This window comes from Cornus florida, unplaced genomic scaffold, assembly GCF_030987335.1.
Source record: "Cornus florida cultivar Cherokee Brave unplaced genomic scaffold, ASM3098733v1 CherokeeBrave_3.0.0_Hap2_Chr08, whole genome shotgun sequence".
NCBI lineage: Eukaryota > Viridiplantae > Streptophyta > Magnoliopsida > Cornales > Cornaceae > Cornus > Cornus florida.
Window position 1 is genome coordinate 1,575,030 of NW_026775578.1, and position 19,628 is coordinate 1,594,657.

The 19,628-nt window shown below is 35.5% G+C and overlaps 2 protein-coding genes across 2 annotated transcripts; one reads left to right on the forward strand and one right to left on the reverse strand.

Moving 5' to 3' along the window:
- The first annotated feature begins 357 nt into the window (after positions 1-357).
- LOC132268810 (sucrose synthase 2) lies at positions 358-8,623 on the forward strand. Its single transcript, XM_059769657.1, has 15 exons — positions 358-597; positions 731-863; positions 1,266-1,417; positions 1,533-1,725; positions 2,002-2,120; positions 2,218-2,434; positions 2,654-2,749; positions 3,019-3,192; positions 4,453-4,569; positions 4,656-4,822; positions 6,510-6,734; positions 7,305-7,626; positions 7,713-7,957; positions 8,031-8,169; positions 8,384-8,623. The coding sequence occupies exons 1-15, from the start codon at positions 500-502 to the stop codon at positions 8,420-8,422; spliced, it is 2,436 nt and encodes an 811-aa protein (XP_059625640.1). The 5' UTR covers positions 358-499; the 3' UTR covers positions 8,423-8,623.
- A 199-nt stretch (positions 8,624-8,822) lies between these two features.
- Positions 8,823-12,506, reverse strand: LOC132268811 (pectinesterase-like). The gene is made up of 2 exons (XM_059769658.1): positions 11,242-12,506; positions 8,823-9,645 (listed from the first exon to the last, which is right to left on the reverse strand). The coding sequence occupies exons 1-2, from the start codon at positions 12,230-12,232 to the stop codon at positions 8,951-8,953; spliced, it is 1,686 nt and encodes a 561-aa protein (XP_059625641.1). The 5' UTR covers positions 12,233-12,506; the 3' UTR covers positions 8,823-8,950.
- Positions 12,507-19,628: the final 7,122 nt, after the last annotated feature.

Genomic DNA, 19,628 nt, shown 5'->3' on the forward strand with positions numbered 1-19,628 from the left:
TGATATGGCACACGGATTTTAATTTTTAAGCGTCAGATGATTTAGGACAATTTGGAAGTGGGTCCCACTGTTTATGGAGAAGCGTGGCATTGGCCAAACCCAGTACGGGGGCCATCTGTTTTTGAAAAATCAAATTTCAGATATGCCATGGAGTGGATGATGAAGCTGCTGCTGCCACCTCCATCGAAAAGGAACGAAGATTGGCACTTGACTAATAATACGATGGGCAGAGGAAGCAGTATTCGCCATCTGTCTTTCCATATTTGCTTTCACGTACAGTGTCCAAACCGCCTACTTCTGTCTCCGGTTGTCTTTATCCCAAACTCACAAATAGTAGTAGTAACAACCACCAACACGGCACCACGTCCCTCGTCTTCGCCTTTCTTTATAAACTTCAAACGCCACTTCCCCAAAATCACTACATACTCAAAACTCTCTCTCTTTCGAAGATATCGATCTCTTCTTCGATAGATATAGTAGTAGCAGTTGAAATCCATCAATGGCAACCCCGAAATTAGAGCGGATACCCAGTATGAGGGAGAGGGTCGAAGACACCCTCTGTGCTCACCGCAACGAACTTGTCGCTCTCCTCTCCAGGTTTCTCTTCTCTCTCTTTCTTAAACCACCACCCATTTTCCAACTCTTTGTTTGCTTTGAACTTGTCTCTCTCTTTCTCCAGGTTTGTTTGATTTTATTTGATTTTTTATTTTTTTTTGGTATACGTTCAAAGGTATGTGGCTCAGGGGAAGGGGATACTACAGCCCCATAACTTGATCGACGAGCTTGACAATATCATTGGCGATGAAATCTCAAGGCAAAAGCTCACTGATAGCCCCTTTAGCGAAATCTTAAAATCCGCCCAGGTCATTCATCTTTACTTTATCTACCCCTTTCTATTTATTACCTCATCAAATTGATTTTCAAGAAATATGTCTGCCTTGGTGGGGTTTATGTTTTCTTATGAAATTTTATGTACAAATTCATGTTTCGAGTTCATTTCATCATGTAGTAATCTGGATTAGATGACCATAGTTATTTATCTGATAAGTTCAAAAACTTGTTCCATTCTTATTTCTTTATTTATAATTTCTTCATGTTTTATCTTATTATAAACGCCATTTGTAACTCCATGAGTCTTGGTTATTAATTACATGATCTGATTCGGTAAGTCTTTTTGGTAACAACCGATATTTTTCAAATTCAAGTGATTTTTGGTTACTTATCAATATTATTTCTGTGATTTCTTTGTTATTGGTGGGTGATAGGAAGCCATAGTCCTGCCTCCATTTGTGGCTATCGCAGTTCGTCCTAGGCCTGGTGTTTGGGAATATGTGCGTGTTAATGTATATGAACTCAGTGTGGATCAGTTGACCGTTTCTGAGTATCTTCGCTTCAAAGAAGAACTTGTAGATGGGCAGTAAGTGATCGATTTTCCTATTGTTCAATTTATGGTAACCAGTAATTTATCCACTTAGCTTCTGCAGATAAATACTTCTTGAATATTTACCAGATTTAGCTTTTCAATGTGTTAGGGTGAATGACAATTACGTGCTCGAGCTTGATTTTGAGCCGTTTACTGCATCATTTCCTTTCCCAACCCGGTCTTCATCCATTGGCAATGGTGTTCAATTCCTCAACCGTCACCTCTCTTCGATCATGTTCCGCAACAGAGATTCTTTGGAGCCATTGCTTGATTTTCTTCGAGCCCACAAACATAAAGGGCATGTAAGTTCAATTACAAAGTGGCCTTGTAAGAAAATACTTGATGGTCATTATGCTACTACGCTTAGTTATGACATATGTTATAATTGAACTTTCACCCCTAAAATTTATTATTATCATTGAAGTACCATATTTTTAGTTAAGTAGCACTCTCTGTCCCTTGGTATCTGCTTGATGTCTAATTCGAACATTTCTCTAGATAAGAAAAATATAATGAAATAGCACTCTGTTGGGTGAGATGATCATGACAGGATCGAATTTGACAAGTATTGTGTGTAGGTGATGATGCTGAGCGATCGGATACAAAGCATATCTAGACTTCAGACTTCTTTGGTTAAGGCAGAGGATTATCTTCTTAAGCTACCACCAGATACACTCTATTCTGAGTTTGAATATAGGTAAGCTTATATATGTGTCCATCTGTTCCAAAGTCCTAATTTCCACACGTAGTGTTTAAGTGCTTAATATAATATATCAATTGCCACGTGCATCCAGTTTGCAAGGAATGGGTTTTGAAAGAGGCTGGGGTAGCACTGCAGAAAAGGTTTTGGAGATGATGCATCTCCTCTTGGAAATCCTTCAAGCTCCTGATCCTGCTACTTTAGAGACATTTCTTGGTAGAATACCAATGGTGTTTAATGTTGTGATTTTATCTGTACATGGATACTTTGGCCAAGCAAATGTTTTAGGCTTGCCTGACACTGGTGGCCAGGTACTGGCTTTTGAATTCTGCAATAAACCATACAAAATTGCAAATATGGATTTTCCATTTTCATTACTCTTTCTCTTGCCCTTATTGGCTATATTTTTCATTCATTCTCCGTGTTTAATGAATGGCAATTAGTACCGGTCACTAAATATCAATTGTTGATTCTTAATCATGAACTATTCTAAATGGAGAACTTACTAGATTTTTTATGTCGATGTGCAGGTTGTGTATATACTGGATCAAGTGCGTGCCCTGGAGAATGAAATGCTTATAAGAAAAAAGCAGCAAGGACTGGATGTCACTCCTAGGATTCTTATTGTGAGTGTAAATATTTTATTTTCAAGTAAACATCGTTAATATAAGTTATACCAATGGGCCAGTGGCCTATCGGTATCAGCCTCTTATTTCCCAAAGAGAGGTCCGAGGTTCAAGTATCAGAAGAGACGTGTGTGTGAGTACCAATTAGGAAAAAAATATATATATAAGTTATATCTAGTTCTTGATAGTCTGTTCAATTTACTCCACTTGGTTGTATGTGGTGCATAATTCTCATCATAAATCTAATATAGATTCACTGGTTGTTTAAGGTGACCCGATTAATCCCTGATGCAAAAGGTACTTCATGCAACCAGCGGCTGGAAAGAGTCAGTGGAACTCAGAACACACATATTTTGCGAGTTCCTTTTAGAACAGAGAAAGGAATTCTTCGTAAATGGATATCAAGGTTTGATATATGGCCTTATCTGGAGACATTTGCAGAGGTAAAAATCAATTTAGCAATTAAAATTTTATTACAGTTCTCTTATTGGGGTCAGAATAGAAGTTACTGATTATTCTAGTCATTTGTTTGTAGCGCTTTAAATCAAACTTCAACATGGGTTGTGACATACATCTTGGAAATTTCAGTATAAAACAAATTTGTTGCTCCTATGGGTAAAACAAGTATCAACACAACATCCGTTAACAGCTGCACACTGATTCAATGAGAAACTTCATTTTGTGCCTAGATATTGTTTTTATCATAATTCACAACTCTACCCAATTGACAAATGAATATTTGGAGAGAGAGACACCAGAAAGGGAGAGACATTGAGAGAGAGAGAATGGACTTGCAATACTTGTAATCAATTTATTGTTTCCACATTTACTGTGAGGTGCTGACCACTAGAATGATGATAGTAATAACTTCAGTCAAACCCATACCTAGTTTATTTAGCATTTCAACAATAATTCCAGAAGATTGAATATCAACATTGCAAGCCTCCTTCCCTACTACCCCAACATGACAAAGCCCACCACCACTATAAAATACCATGCTGTCAGGCCTTGTCATCTCACAACTACTTTCAGTTCCCCAGTGTAAGAAAACAGCCACTATAGGCTCACCACAAATACTGATTCAATCACCCCGTGCCACCGGTTATAATGTTGCCACCACCCACATGGCCACATCACCATCATTACTACTACACTTGTCAGTACTGCTGCACTAAAAAATTAACATGACTACCTTATACTCCTCATTAAACCACTACTATACCATTATTTTCATCACTATCATCATCTCATGCCTTACCATTCATGTTTTTCTTTTTAGTGGAAGGACAAGATTTACTATATTGATTAACAAGAGTACATTTAGGACAAATAGCGCTTCTTGTATCCTCCATAACTATTTGTTAAAAACTAGTATTGGAGACCAATCCTGACTTTTATGGGTTTAAATTTATTTATTTATTTTTTTCTTGCAAAGAACTCCCGTAATGCATTTGGGAAGACTTGAACCCTCTATCTTTCACTTTGAAAGGAGAGAAGATACCACTAGGGAGACTTGGTAATTTACTATTTTTTAGGCACCTAATAAATATGTCAAAAGGGGCATCCTAGCTTAATTGCTACCTTGCACCACCATTACCACCTCTTTCATCTCAAAATTAACACTGCACTTTGGTTATAAAGCAGGACATGCTTCCTTTTTTTTTTTTGCGTAATAATCTTTTGGGGTTGTGTTCTGTTATCAGGATTCTGCAAGTGAAATTGCTGCTGAGTTACAGGGTGTTCCAGATCTGATTATTGGGAATTACAGTGATGGGAATCTTGTTGCATCCTTATTAGCTCACAAGTTGGGTGTCACACAGGTCAGGAGTGATGCATGGTTTTCTCATTTTGCTAAGAAAGAGTTCATCAAATTATTTGTTGACAATAAATTTTTCGAATTTTGCAGTGCACCATTGCGCATGCCTTGGAGAAAACAAAATATCCAGATTCTGACATATACTGGAAAAAATTTGAGGATAAATACCACTTCTCATGTCAATTTACTGCTGACCTAATAGCCATGAATAATTCAGATTTTATAATAACCAGCACGTACCAAGAGATTGCTGGAACGTAAGCCTCTTTTTGCCATATTGACACACACACACACACACGCTGATGTGATATATTTTGTCACTGCTTTTAGTATGTTAAGGTTATCATGATTAGTGTCTATATGCTATAATTTAAACTGGGATCTCTTCAGTCATTGGACAACCATCAAAAATCTTAAAAACAATTTGAATTTGAAAATGGTACAAGTTGAATAATCGTTTAAGTAGTGCCATTGAATGTAATTGTGCTCATGCTGCATTAAGGTGTGTTGCTTGGTTTTTTTATTAACAAAATAATCCTATTATTACTAGAACTTGAGAGAATATAAAGTTGAAATGTAGTAAGAAAAACAGCGGCCTAGCACCATTTTTGTGTGCTAATGGAAACAAAGTATGGCTTGTTGAAGGCTATTGACACATTCAGGATTTTATTACTCCCATTGTCCCATAATAAGTGTGCTGCGTTCTTTTTTGGAAGACATAAATAATTGTCCACTTTCTTTTTTGAGATGTTTCAAATTTCAACTTCTCAAAACTGTCCTTATAAATTAGAGTTCTAAAAATTTATTTGCCAAGAATGGGTTGTGGCCTAAATCCAGAATAAGAACAAAAAAACACAATTTAGTAGGATCATACAAGCCTACATGATTCTATGATTCTATTTTGATCCTACTTTCAAGAGAATTTTTCATGTTGATCCAAATTAATTTAGTAATTTACAATTGCATGATAGTAAGATCCTTCGATACTGATCAGGATTTTTACAACCATGGATAAGCTACATGAATTCTTTCCCCCACAGTATAATACTAATTACTCCCTCTGTCCCATGGTCACCCTTATAAGGTTTTTAAGCATAGAGCCTAACACTTGAGTCTAATTAAACCCAAAAAAATAATAAAAATCAAAAACAAAAAACAAAGCAAAAAGCAGAGACCTAACGTCAAAGGTAGATATGATCCAGCTCCGAAGATATGACGCAAAACTTAAAAAAAAAAAATCCTCTATTTTGCTCTATTCTTAATTTTGTCTTTTTCAATACAAAAAACAGAGAGGTCTCAGTTTTCCAGCCTATTCTTTGCCCATTATGAACCAAAGAAAAAGAAATAGAGATTTTTTTCCCCATTGTCTTTAACTCTGTTTTGTTCTTCTAAACCAAAAAAAAATAGTCTCTTGCACTAAATTACTCAAATAATTGGCTAACGAAATTGTTCTTTTCTCGCTAACGAAATTGTTCTTTTCTCCCTCTATTTCTCCATTCCTTTTTTCTCTTTGTTTAGGTTTTGCTTCTTTGAAATTTTGCTTCACTGTTATGTTGATTTTTCGCATAAACGAAATGAAAAAAATGGTTTAAAGTGTTTGTCACGTGTCTTACAGTCTTACTATCTTGGTATCTTTTAATGTTTATTGATTTTTGCTAGAATGCTGATTATGTTGGTGTTTATCCTTATTCAATATTTATTTTGAAGATATTTCTATTTAGAAAGTTTAAGTTATTTTTGTTGTAGTATTATAAAATTACGATCCTGATCTTATGAATTCCTCCATCGATCCCACGTAGAATCCCGATCCTACTTATATTACTTTTATAGGATGTTTTTATAATTATATTCCGGACCCTCCATTGCTGCCAGTGAGTCACTAGTCAGTAGCTCTAGCAATACACTAATGCTTAATACTCGGTTTATGATTATTTTATTTTTCAGGAAGAACACTGTTGGTCAGTATGAGAGCCATACAGCTTTCACTCTTCCAGATCTATACAGAGTTGTTCATGGGGTTGATGTTTTCGATCCTAAGTTCAATATTGTCTCTCCCGGGGCAGATATGAGCATTTACTTTCCATACTTCGAGAAGGAAAAAAGACTGACAGCCCTTCATGGTTCAATTGAAGAGATGCTATATGGTCCTGAGCAGAATGACGAGCATATGTGAGTTGCTTCTTGACTCTACATTTTCTTTTACTTGTGCATTAATTTCAAAGAGGATCCAAATACAAACTCAATAAGTCTGCTCTTATTGTACAGCAAGCTATTACATGTTCAAAATCAATGCTCATGTTATAGAGCTTAGCAAGTCTGTAACTTGTACATTAAATACTTGCTGAGATAAAAATCTGTGCTCATACCATCATGAGTCTGCTCATATTATTTGACGTCTTATGTTACTTTCCTCCTTTTTTTTCGTTGTATGATTATCAGCTTATAAACTCCTCTGTCTGCCGTAAGCCTTGATTTTCCTTTTAAAACCCAAACTTTTGTCCTTTATTTATATCAACCTTAGGTCAGAAAATTAAAGCTATGGGTAAGAGTATTTGTGCCGATCTTCAATTTTCATGAGTTCCAGATAAAATATGAAATAACTTAGATAAATAGTTATATAGGTATGGATCAAAATTGCAATACAGTAATTTTCTCTCTTTCCTTTTTGGGCAAAGTTGTTGACATAAGTGATCTGCTGAAAGAGCTTTCTAATATAATCATATGTTTGACTTAATGCAGTGGTACACTAAGTGATAGATCGAAGCCCATACTCTTTTCCATGGCAAGGCTTGACCGAGTGAAGAACATCACGGGGCTGGTAGAGTGTTATGCTAAAAACAACAAGTTGAGGGAACTGGTAAATCTTGTTCTGGTAGCTGGTTACAATGACGTGAAGAAGTCCAATGACCGAGAAGAAATTGAAGAAATTGAGAAGATGCATGAACTTATGAAAAAATACAAATTGGAAGGCCAGTTACGGTGGATATCATCTCAAACAAATCGAGCACGTAACGGTGAGCTGTATCGCTACATAGGTGACACAAGAGGTGCTTTTGTGCAGGTATAAAGTGTGCATTGATTACTTATCTTAGTAATGACTTGTGCAATGTACTAACTTCCCTGTTCTTTTTCCTCCTCCGATTTTAGCCTGCATTTTATGAGGCATTTGGACTTACAGTGGTGGAGGCCATGACCTGTGGACTTCCAACATTTGCTACTTGTCATGGTGGCCCTATGGAGATTATTGAAGATGGTTTATCTGGGTTCCATATTGATCCATATCACCCTGAGAGAGTTGCTGCACGTTTAGTAGATTTTTTTCAACAGTGCAAGGAAGATCCCAGCTATTGGGAGAAAATTTCTGAAGCAGGGCTTCAAAGGATCCGTGAAAGGTTTGTCTTCATTGATGGAGTCCATACTTGCATCATTTGGTGAAGCTTTACTCTAACCTCTGTAACATTGTAGGTATACATGGAAGATTTACTCTGAAAGGCTGATGACATTGGCTGGAGTTTATGGTTTCTGGAAGTACGTTTCAAAACTGGAGAGGCGTGAAACCCGACGATATATTGAGATGTTCTACATTCTCAAGTACCGGGATTTGGTGAGTACTTCAACCTCTAGCTCTCTTTGTTCAAGAAGCCGTATAAACCACTAAAGAATGTATTAAAATATTTATTCTAATGACATAGCATAGATTGTATCATATATACTTGACACAATCAGCAACACTTCATAATGATATTAATGTTTAATGGAGCTTCAACACATGGGAAGGGGAAGATATTTCTTAAATTTTCTTACTTGCACTGTTTCAGGTAAAATCAGTTCCTCTGGCAATTGATGAAGCACACTAAAATCCTGGTGCTCGGGGAATATGTAATTAGAAAAGCCAGTGACCCTTTCCAGTAATTAAATAAGCTTAAGTTGTTGTTTATGGAAATGGAATATGATTGCAGTTACATGGATGGCAAATGGAATGGGCTCTTCCTCCAGGGCTTTGTATTTTAAATATTAAAAATGTCAATAAATGCCAGAAGCATCTTTATTGTAGTGAATGTATTGATCTACAGTGGTTTTGCAACCTTTTTAAGTAGTACTGTTAATGGGGAAGGGAAGTTGCTTGACCATTATATATATGGTATGTGAGGGAAATGAGAGTCCTCTTTGTCCCAGTCTTTTCGGTTCCTACATGGCTTTTCATAAGGAACATGTTATAGATTGTCCTTTATAATATGGTATATGTAAAGAGAGAGATGAAAGAACCTACTATATTGGAATATTTCTCTGGAACACAAGGACTTTTAAATGATCATCTCTTAAAAATACAACTTATTGTTTAATACTGCTACCAGCTGAATAAGGTGCATAATTAACGTTTGCCTTCAACTCAAATCTAGATAATATGGGATATTGGTAGCTGTCAGCCACTCGCCTCCTTGTATGAAATTCCCAACAGTAAACTGACTTGCCTCAGTTGTGTTGGTGATGACCCTGTAACCTGGCCAAGTCACTCTGGCACTTGTATTTGAACCTGGACCTCTATTCGAATACTCCCCATAGTAGAGGGTACTCAATGCAAAGTCACCGTCCCATTCCAACCACCCGGCCGGATCAACCAGGTCGCCAATATACGAAAGTAGATAAACTGTCCGGGAGTACTGTTTCCACGGCCGTCCGAGGTATGTTTTGAAGGATGATTGTACAGGAATCAAATCCGCAGCTGCAGCAACTTTGCAGTTGAGGATGGAAATCCCTGTGTTCTGATTGGGGTCCTCTCTTCCTTGAGCTGTGAAGATGTTTTTCTGGTTTGCATTGGGCATCCGGGCGTAGAGATTGCAGTTCTGGAAAACAACAGCTGCATTGCCGAAGATGAAGTCGATGGTTCCATAGATGTCGCATTCGCGGTAGAATTGTCGAAGCGAATGGACATAGAGGGTGTCTTGGTAGCCTACAAAGCTGCATTGGTAGAATGCTGAGAGGTCTGAGCCGCTCCTTAGGGCCACTGCTTGGTGTTTGATTGCCCCTGCGTAGTTTTCAAATGATATGCCTTTGGCTATGAACCCATTCCCTACCACCGCTGTAATTCAATCCATCATCATCATCAAAAGCATAAAAACCAAAACAGATTTAGATGCAGCAGCCAAAAAATAATAATAATCATATTAGGTGTATCAAAAGAATGAAAATTGAATAGATAACAAAACTTTCGTATGATTAATACGATTAAACATGAATAACCAAGTCGAGTCGTGGAACGCATTTGAGACTTTGTCACAATGGGTCGTGTGAGTGGGTCCATATCGTTGGATCATGCCGTGTGGGACCCAGATGGCACTGAATTATTTATAGGACTTTTTTTTTAGTGATTAAAGTGGAACAAACAGTGAGTCAAATCTCATTCTGACAAACTGTCCTTAAGACACGATCACGGGAATATTGCTGATCATAAATCAGATCCTACAAACGACGTCTGAAAAAAGTCAAATCTCATTCCGACAAACTGTCCATGAGACGCGATCACGGGACTAATGCTCAGAAATCAGATTCTACAAACGACGTCGGAGCAGCGTCAGTGTACAATATTATTTTTCCGGTAAATACTGCAATTATCAATTTTTTTTTTCTTTTTCTTTCCTCACTGTAATTACTACCTTTGTCTTAAAATAATTGTTTTAAAAAATGTGACTCAACTATTTTAAAACAGAGAAAGTATCATTTATTTCGGAAATTATCCTTCATCATAAATTGATATTGTTATAAGTGACCCAAAAAAAAAATGATAATAATAAAAATAAATAAATAAATGTGTATAATCATCTACCATGGCTGATGGGTCTCCCTCAATCATAATTTTAAATTAGTGAATTATTATTATTATATATCACATTTGTCACCAGTCGATGTAAAGATAGATTATTGTTATAGCAGGTAGAAGTATAAATCTATCACCACGTTATTGCAATTTTATTTGGAGTAGGCTAAAATGGTTGTGATGATTGTGTGGGCCTCAATGCCGGTCACGGGAAGAGCACTGACAAGGATTTTCATGTGCTATAGAATGAATACAAAAATGGTCTTATCAACAATGAATCTAGTTTTTTTGTTTTTTTTATCCGGTCAATGAACCTATAATTTAGAAATCTTAATTTCAAACTCAAAAGTAAAGGGTTGTTACGGCTTTCAATAAGCGCATTCAAAACTCATTATAATGTTGCCACCACCCAAATATATTTGAGCTTTATTATATTTTAATATTATCCAAATGAGTGGTGCTATTTATTTGCAGAATAATTACAGAAAGTCTCAAAATCAAATAAGTCTAATTAATGTTATGATAACATAGATTGATGTCATTATAACATTATTAATGATGTTATGTACTTCAAATCATTATGTTATTAGTGACATTTATAATTCAACAAGCTAACTTTTTTTTTTTTGAACAACAAGCTAACTCACAAGGCTTGTTAAATGATTCATTTGGATTATTTAGCATGCCTTTGTTATAAATTAATACTCCGTACTAATCTTAATAGTAACCACCAAATGGTCTGCCTAAATGGTACAAGTAGTAAATAGTGGCTATATACATGAGCTTTAAAGAACAGTGTTTTTTAATTTTTATTTTTAATTTTTTGGTGTGTAAAAACAGAGGGATAATGTCGAAACTCACCGACAGTAGCAGACCGGAAAGTAGTCCAACCATCGACGACGCTCCGATTACCCTTCACCCACGTCTTTCCGATCCCGTCTCCGACGAACATCAGCATCCTCTTATTGCTATCCAACTCCACATTCTCAAAATAAGCTCCTGCTTTTATATATATCACAAACCTCGTCACACTCTTGTTCGGCGCCGCCGCCACCGCCTCTCCAATCGTCGTAAAGTTCCCACTCCCATCCTTCGCCACCACCAAATTATACTTGGTCGCATTCACCGCCGTCTGCAACAGCCTCCGATCAATCCGCGTCAGCCACGTTGGAAACCCATCTTTCAGCTTCCCATACTCCGGGAACACTCCGTCAACCAACGACGACGACGCATTGACCGCGGTGATTTTCTTGAGCATGGCTAGAGAATTACTAACGTGACGAGAGATGTTAAACAATCGATCTTGAATAAAGTCACGCACATTTGCCTCACTGTAAGCGAAGCCATCGAGACAAGTGTACTGATTGGTCATTGCAGCACTGAGTAGCGTTTGCAAGTCATGGTAGTGGGTGGAAGGAGATTTCCTGGAGAGATCGGAGATGGCGGTGTTGAGCTCGGAAATGGTGTAGTGAAAGAGGTCAACACAGTCGTCGAGGGCTCGCTTGTCGAGTGGGGCCAGGTGGAGGCGGAGTTTCTTGCGGATGTCAGTGCAGTTGGTGGCGGAAGCTCGGACATCCCCAACGGTGTTGTTCACGACTTGGGAAATGATTTGTGGGAGTGTTTTTTTGTGGAGATCTGGGAATGTGGAGAGTGTTGATACGCAGAGGTCTGGGTAGAGAGTGCCTTCGCATGCTGAGTGTGCAATTTTTAATTGGATGTGTTTGTGGATGTGTATGTGTTGTTGGGTTTGGCTTTTCTTTAAGGTTAGTGAAGAGAGTGTGAACAAGGCAAGGACTAAAATTGGTAAGAGTACAAGCAAGATTTTGCTTCTTTTTCTGCTGGAACTAGACATGGTTAGAGAGAGAAAGTTGAAGGTTGTAGAATTTGGGAGTAGAGGGTTGCATTATATAGGGGTATATGTGGTTGATGGGAATTGAACGGAGTAATGGGTTGGATAGGAATTTTTTTTTTTTAAATTTTAGTCTTTGGATCTCTCACACTAGGCAAATAGTGTATGAGAAAAAGTTGGAACTCTATGGAAATGTTGGGCGTGATGGCAGTCAGACATTGTACTTTAAAATGGTTGGGAAGACGTGCCTTGAAATGAATGTCGGTGCAGGACTGGTATAGCAATTTAAAACGCATTACAACTGTATACTATACTACTACGTACTACTCCGTATTTAATGTAAGAAAAGTGCATTTCTGAAAGTCACACACACACACACACACATATATATATATATTTATTTAATAAACCACACATAGAAGTTAGAAGTGTATAAACCCTCGTGATTGTATCAAGAAAACTAGATCCTCATCTCACTATTTATCTTCTACTTATGGCTCAATCAATAGGTTGGCTTTACTCTCTTTGTTATGTGTACAACAGTACAAGTGCTTATATATATATATATATATATATATATTTATTTATTTATTTATTTATATATTTAGAGAGAGCTAGAATGTAAGTTGTAGTAGTGCATATATGGTTTAAAAAAATAAAGTCAAACCTTGGTGGTAGAAATTAATTAAGCTAAATGCATCCTAATTTTAACTATTATCAAGTACTTGGAAGGTATTAAAGTTACTTTGAATGTAGATCTGTGATGTTTTTAATTCACACATGCATGGAGACCTTGTAATTAATATGCTTCAGAAATGTGCTAGTAAAATGCAAAAGTACACAATTTTCGATCATATGTCACCTTCACATTTAATTTCCTTTATACAGAGTAAAAGGATAAGTACTAAACAAATAAATATTTTAGTGAGAGTATTGGGCAGACAAGTTGAGATGTTCTGAACCTCCTCTTAAAAAGGGTGTTATGAGACTAGACTAGTGCTTCCATACAATCTATTACCCTATGTTCTAATTTCATGGTGCTCTGTATTGTAGTAATATAGTAATATATTCAGCCAAGGACTGAGGTTTCTATACTATCTAGTGGCTTATTTGGTTTTTAACTTTGACAAATTTTTTTTTAAAATTTAGAAATTAGGAAACTGTTCTCAGAGAACAATTTTTATAATTCTTTGAATATAAACATTTTTATAATTGAGTTTTGAAAACAATTTTTTGAAAATTGAGTTTTAAAAACAGTTTTCTAAAAACTGAACCAAACAAAGTTTTTTTGTACTGTTTTCTATTTTCAACTTTCTAATAATAAAAAACTGTTTCCATAGTTAAATCAAGAAGGCCCATTATCTATGTTTATTAGTTTTTTTTTTTTTTTTTTTTTTTTTAAATAACTCACGCATCCATTTTGTCCCAATTCTCAACCTTTGAAGAAGATGATGCTAAGGTACAAATTTTTATGTATTTTCATGTGCATTGAGTCAGCCAATTACTTAAAATAAAACTCTTATGAATTTTGAAAGTTAACTATATGCTTCTTTCGTTTCAAAATAAATGTCCACTTTGAAAACTGAGACTCAAAAAATTATAAGTTACAGTTTCCAAAATGAACATCTATTTTGAAATGAAAAGAATATAATTTATTGAAATGGATAGTGCACTCACACATAGGGAAGGCAAAATTTGACACGACCCACCAATATGACTCGAATACGACACAAGTTAAGTGGGTTTGGGTTGACCTTAAATGAATTCGGGTCGTAAACGAATCGGCATGACTAACCTGTTTAATTAATCGTGTCGTATTTAGGTTGAGAGGTTCAACCCATGTAACCCGTTTATACACGTTTAACTATAAATTTTATAAGTAAATTTCTATTTAAGTTCAAAAATTACTATCTAAATTAATGTCTTATAATTTATTCTTTTGTAAACTAGAGATTATTTAGTAATGGACAATACTTAGCTACTCACTGGTGAGTAGGGTGAAGTTACTTACCCCTATGTGATTCAATAACAGAATAACACATCACCTTTAATAATAAAATAATTCACATCTTTCTCTACTTTTTCGAATCAACCATTGAATAAACGTATATAGTGTTTTTAGGTGTGAATTATTTTATTATTAAATGTGATGTGTTATTTTATTATTAGATCACATAAGGGTGAGTAGTTTCACCTTACTCACCATTGAGTAGCTAAACATTATCCTTTAATAATTTGATTGAATTGAAACTTATATTTTTCTAGTATTTTTTGTTTATTGAGTATTATTAATAATTTAAATAATATAATGTTTTATTTTTGTAAATAAGTCATTAAACTAGTAATACGTGTAATATGTTTAGTAAATAGTTTGCGTTAGTATTAAAAATTATTGACACTATTATTAAACGAATCGTGTTCAAATTGAACTATTTAATATTCCATTCGTCCCAAAATAAGTGCCATGTTTTTTTTTTTTTATCTGTCCCAAAATAATAATGCACTTTTCTTTTTCAAATAATATATTTTTCATGTTTTCATATATCTCCTTTGAGTTAAAAATTTAAAATTTAAAAATTTAAAATTTAAAAGAGTAAGGTAATAATTTTTCAGACAAACAATATATATCTCACATATCATTTTAAAATTTAATACTTTTTACAAGTGATACTTAAATTAAAACAAAAGAAAAAAATATTCTTAAGTTAACATAACACGAATGCGACCACGAATTCCCCCCCCCCCCGGGCGGCTACTTACACAGCTCACTTGAATGGTTATTGCTGATACTGAAAGGGCTATCATGGGGTTTAGACTTTTATGTGCAGGCCCAATAATGCTGCGGCTCACATGGCATACTTTACGTGAGTTCCACGCTTACGTTATGTCTGATTTGAAGAAAGGATTGTGGAGGGATATGTGATTATGATTGGGGGATAAAAAGAACTTTTTCTGTAGAGGAAAGGAAAGAGAGAGAGAGAGAGAGAGAACTTTTTCTGTAGAGGAAAGGAGAGAGAGAGAGAGAGAGAGAGAGAGAGAGAGAGGGGAAGCAAGGAATGGATGGCACATTCCTTCTAGTTTTATTCTTCTATTCGTACATGCGGAAAGAAAAAGAGAGGAAAAGAGACACATTCCTTCTAGTTTTATACCTTCTATTCGTACATGCGGAAAAAAAGACACAGAAAGAATGTATAATTACCAAAAATATGTAATTTTTATTTTTAACTTTTCAAAAATTTGAAATGAATATTAAATTTTTATAATTTTATATAATGAGGGTATGTTGATAAAAAAAGAACAAAAAAAACTCTCTTCTTATTTTCAACCAAAAACAAAATGTCACCTATCCATTTTTTCTATTATTCACTTTATCCAACCAAATAAAAAATAAAGAAGATTGCCAATGATCTCCCATTCATCTATCCATGTCCTCTTTCCATCAATTTTTTTATATTTCCAACCAAACAGGGTACTTAGTAAATTTTGTAATGATTTAAAATTTTCAATTAGATTGCCAATGTGGTTCGGGTATAGAGAAAAATGTTAATAAGTGCACGGCAGGTTAAATTAAATAGAAGGGCTTATCCATCTTTGTACATGAAATATAGGTAGGGTAATCAATTTTGTATATGATATTTAATTGTTTTTAAATTTTTTTTTAATAATAATAATTTAATTATAAATATCAAATATTCAATGCCATCAAAATATTTGTAAAAGGGAAATATACAAAAGAAAGAACAAAATTATTTCCTCATAAAAACATTTCATGAGTATGAGCTGCCTTGATGGCATTTATTTGCGTGGTCCGTGTGGATGATCCATGTGGATTAAAACACTCTCAAATTTTGTATGCTTTCGAAGTGCTTGATCACCGCATGATTTATGTACTTAAATTTAATTATAATATTTGAAGCATACTGATGAGGAGACTCCACTTTTTGGAATCCTATGAGATTTGCCAGGACTTTAATAATTTAAGAGATCCTCTGTCTCATTTACTGAGGAAGAAGGCTTTAAATGCTGATTGTAGTGATTTGAAGTGGACTATTTAGCCCAAGTGGTTCCTAAATGCTATCCTCTCTTATTGTAGTTCTCATTTTTCATAATGTTAAGATTTGGTTTGGTGCCAAAAATAAAAAATAAATAAATAAATAAATAATTCAACATGTTAGTGGGATATATCAACCAAATTAAAGTTTCAATATTAACTTGGAAACTTACCCTAGCAACTGTGAAATCTGACTACCAATGATCTTATCCATTAGATGTCATCACCTACCAAATCATATTCACTCACACACCTTTAATCCATCTCCCAAATACCTATTGGTATGAATCGATGTGTTTGTGGCTCAAAATTTGTGCGTAGAAAATTAGTTTTCTTTTTCTTTTTGGAAGCTACGAGAAATAGTTTCCTGATTGGTTTTAGAATCCAAAAGACTTAGGGAAAAAGGCTAAAAACTTGGGAAAGAAGTTATACCTACTATTTTAGAGTTTAAGATGGATATGGTAATTCCTTGTAGGTAAGTTGATCGTTGTCCAACAAGGAATTGGATTTGAGGAATACTTATCCAACAAGGAATTGAGTTATAAAGACTCTATAAATAGAGATGGGTACGAGGGGTTTAGAGAGAGATAGAAGAGAGAAAAGATGTAAGGGGTTTAAGGGTGAGTGTTGTGAGAAGAGGGGAAAGTATATGTAATTCCCGAGTGTATACATGTAGTCTTAAAAGAGATGATGAGTGAGTGAGTGGGGTTTTGACATGTAGTTGTATATTCTCTTTCTTGATTCATAATAGTGAAATCTCTTTCTCCCATGGACGTAACCCTAGAGTTGGGTGAACCATGTAAAATATTGTGTTGTGCGTGGATGTGTATGATTGTTATCTCTATATATGCTTGTATTAATGTGATGTGATGATGCTTCCGCTGTGTGTGATGAAGGAAGGATTTAACTCTCAACAACAGCCGATTGTTGAGTGGGTTGGAGGAAGTTGATTAATCCCCAATAACTAGTATCAGAGCCGATGGTGGGTCAGAGCCTGTGATTGGTCCTGAAGATCAGTAGAAGAAGATTGCTGCGAAATTTGTCAAAGCAGAGGCTGATAGTGAGGTGCTATGGAGATTCAATCAAAGTTGATGATGACACAAAGGTATGAAGAAGGTGATAGCGTGAAGCCCATGAGGAACAAGTCTTATGACAAGCCAAAGGATGCTCGTTTTCAAGATGGGGCAAAGATGATGGAGGTGAAACCCACGAGGAGCAAGTTTTGAGGACAAGTCAAGAGTGGGTGCTAGTTCTCAAGATGGGGCAAGGGGTGTGAAGAATGAAGGGGTTTGCTTTAAGCCCAATAAAGAGTAAAGGGGAATATGATGAGTGAAGATGAGAGGTTTGTTACTTTGATCCAGAAAAGCAATTGATGAAGATGAGTTTGAAGATTGGTGGGTTGTTATGCATCAGCAATTGAACACCAATGAGATGGATAGAGAAGATAGAGAAAAGAAGAATGATGAAATTTGAGAAAAGGTGGAGATTGTTAGAGTGTTTCTCAAGTTCATTATAGTGCTTTATTTGAGGTGGAGAAATTTTCAGTTGAGGTGGAGCTATGAAGAGATTCTTGTTCAAGGTGGAGTTATGGAGAAGCACGTGAAGATTGAATTTTGAGCCAAGGTGGAGATTGTTGGGTTTGTGGCTCAAAATTTGTGCGCAGAAAATTAGTTTTTTTTTTTTTTTTGGAAGTTACGAGAAACAGTTTCCTGATTGGTTTTGGAATCCAGAAGACTTGGGAAAAAGGCTAAAGATTTGGCAAAGAAGTTATACCCACTATTTTAGAGTTGAAGATGGATATGGTAACTCCTTGTAGGTAAGTTGATCCTTGTCCAACAAGGAATTGGATTTGAGGAATACTTGTCCAATAAGGAATTGAATTTTGAAGACTATATAAATAGAGATGGGTATGAGGGGTTTAGAGAGAGAGAAAAGAAAAAATATGTAAGGGGTTTAAGGGTGAGTGTTGTGAGGAGAGGGGCGAGTATATGTAATTCCCGAGTATATACATGTAGCCTCAAAAGAGATGATGAATGAGTGAGTGGGATTTTGACATGTGATTGTATATTCTCTTCCTTGATTCATAATAGTAAAATCTGTCTCTCCCATGGACGTAACCCTAGAGTTGAGTAAATAATATAAAATATTGTGTTGTGCGTGGATGTGTATGATTGTTATCTCTATACATGCTTGTGTTAATGTGATGTGATGATACTTCCGTTCTGTGTAATGAATGAGGAATTTAACTCTCAACAACAGTCGACCGTTGAGTGGGTTGGAGGAAGTTGAATAATGCCCAACATAATATTCCCAAGCACTCTTTTTATTTATTTTATGGCTAGTCATACAAGATAAGCTCCTCACTCAAGAGAAGTCCTCTGTTCACTTCACAATGCAACTAAATGTGTGCGCCATGTATTTCAATGTAGCAGAAAGCTATGAACATATTTTTTTTATCAGCGTCCCAACTCTAAAATCATTCGGAATTGATTACCAAAATCATTCCGAATGGATTATTGGATAAGTGTGGATTCTATACAAACCCTAAATTTTTTAATTTGGCATCATCAAATTGGAAACAAATAATCGAAATTATGTAGGGTATTGACTTGGAAACTTACCCTAGCAAGCAAGTAGTAGAGGATGCAATTGTTGATTTTGTAGGCCTCTTCTCTATCAAAAGGATGCATATGTCCTTTTGTGAAGACTATGGCCAATGACTGAAATATCCCTAATTCCTTCTATGACCCTTCCCATGCCTTTCTGGTTTTGTTGATGGTTTCCGACCCGCAGGTATGTGGTTGTTAGATAGTTATTTGGAAGATGGACCTGGGTTGGGCGGGGTTTGACTTGGGGCCTTTGTTTTATGGGTTGTTTTCTTTTAATTTCCGAATTTGCCTCCTGTTCTAACATTTGGGCCCCTATGTTCTCATGTAGCAAAAATGCAATTGGGCTTTTTGGGTTTTTATGTTTGGGCCATGGGATAACATATGTATATTCTTTCTACTTTAATTCACATATATATTTTTTTTTTCGCTTTTCTCAACAAAAAAATATTGTTTATTGTTGTGACAATGTGACGCTTAAATTGGTATTTATAACTTAGGAATCAATTTTGTTTACAACCCAAGATGGGGTCAGTAATTTAAGTCCATTAAGTAAAGAGAATTAAATTGATCCCTAACTAATTTTTAAAAGAGAAAATTAAACCTATGTCATAACTCGCATAAGGAACGCTTCTATCTACCGTCTTTGCTACAAATTAATACTAGTACTAATAAACACAACCAACAATTCATAAAATATCACCAACACCTTATAATAAGAAGCTAAATAAAGTGATAAGCT

Coding starts and splice junctions, on each gene's coding strand:
- LOC132268810 (XM_059769657.1), top strand. CDS start 500: ATGGCAACCCCGAAATTAGAGCGGATACCCAGTATGAGGGAGAGGGTC. Junction 7,958..8,030: donor CTTCAAAGGATCCGTGAAAG/GTTTGTCTTCAT, acceptor GTAACATTGTAG/GTATACATGGAAGATTTACT. Junction 8,170..8,383: donor TTCTCAAGTACCGGGATTTG/GTGAGTACTTCA, acceptor GCACTGTTTCAG/GTAAAATCAGTTCCTCTGGC.
- LOC132268811 (XM_059769658.1), bottom strand. CDS start 12,232: ATGTCTAGTTCCAGCAGAAAAAGAAGCAAAATCTTGCTTGTACTCTTA. Junction 9,646..11,241: donor TTTCCGGTCTGCTACTGTCG/GTGAGTTTCGAC, acceptor ATTGAATTACAG/CGGTGGTAGGGAATGGGTTC.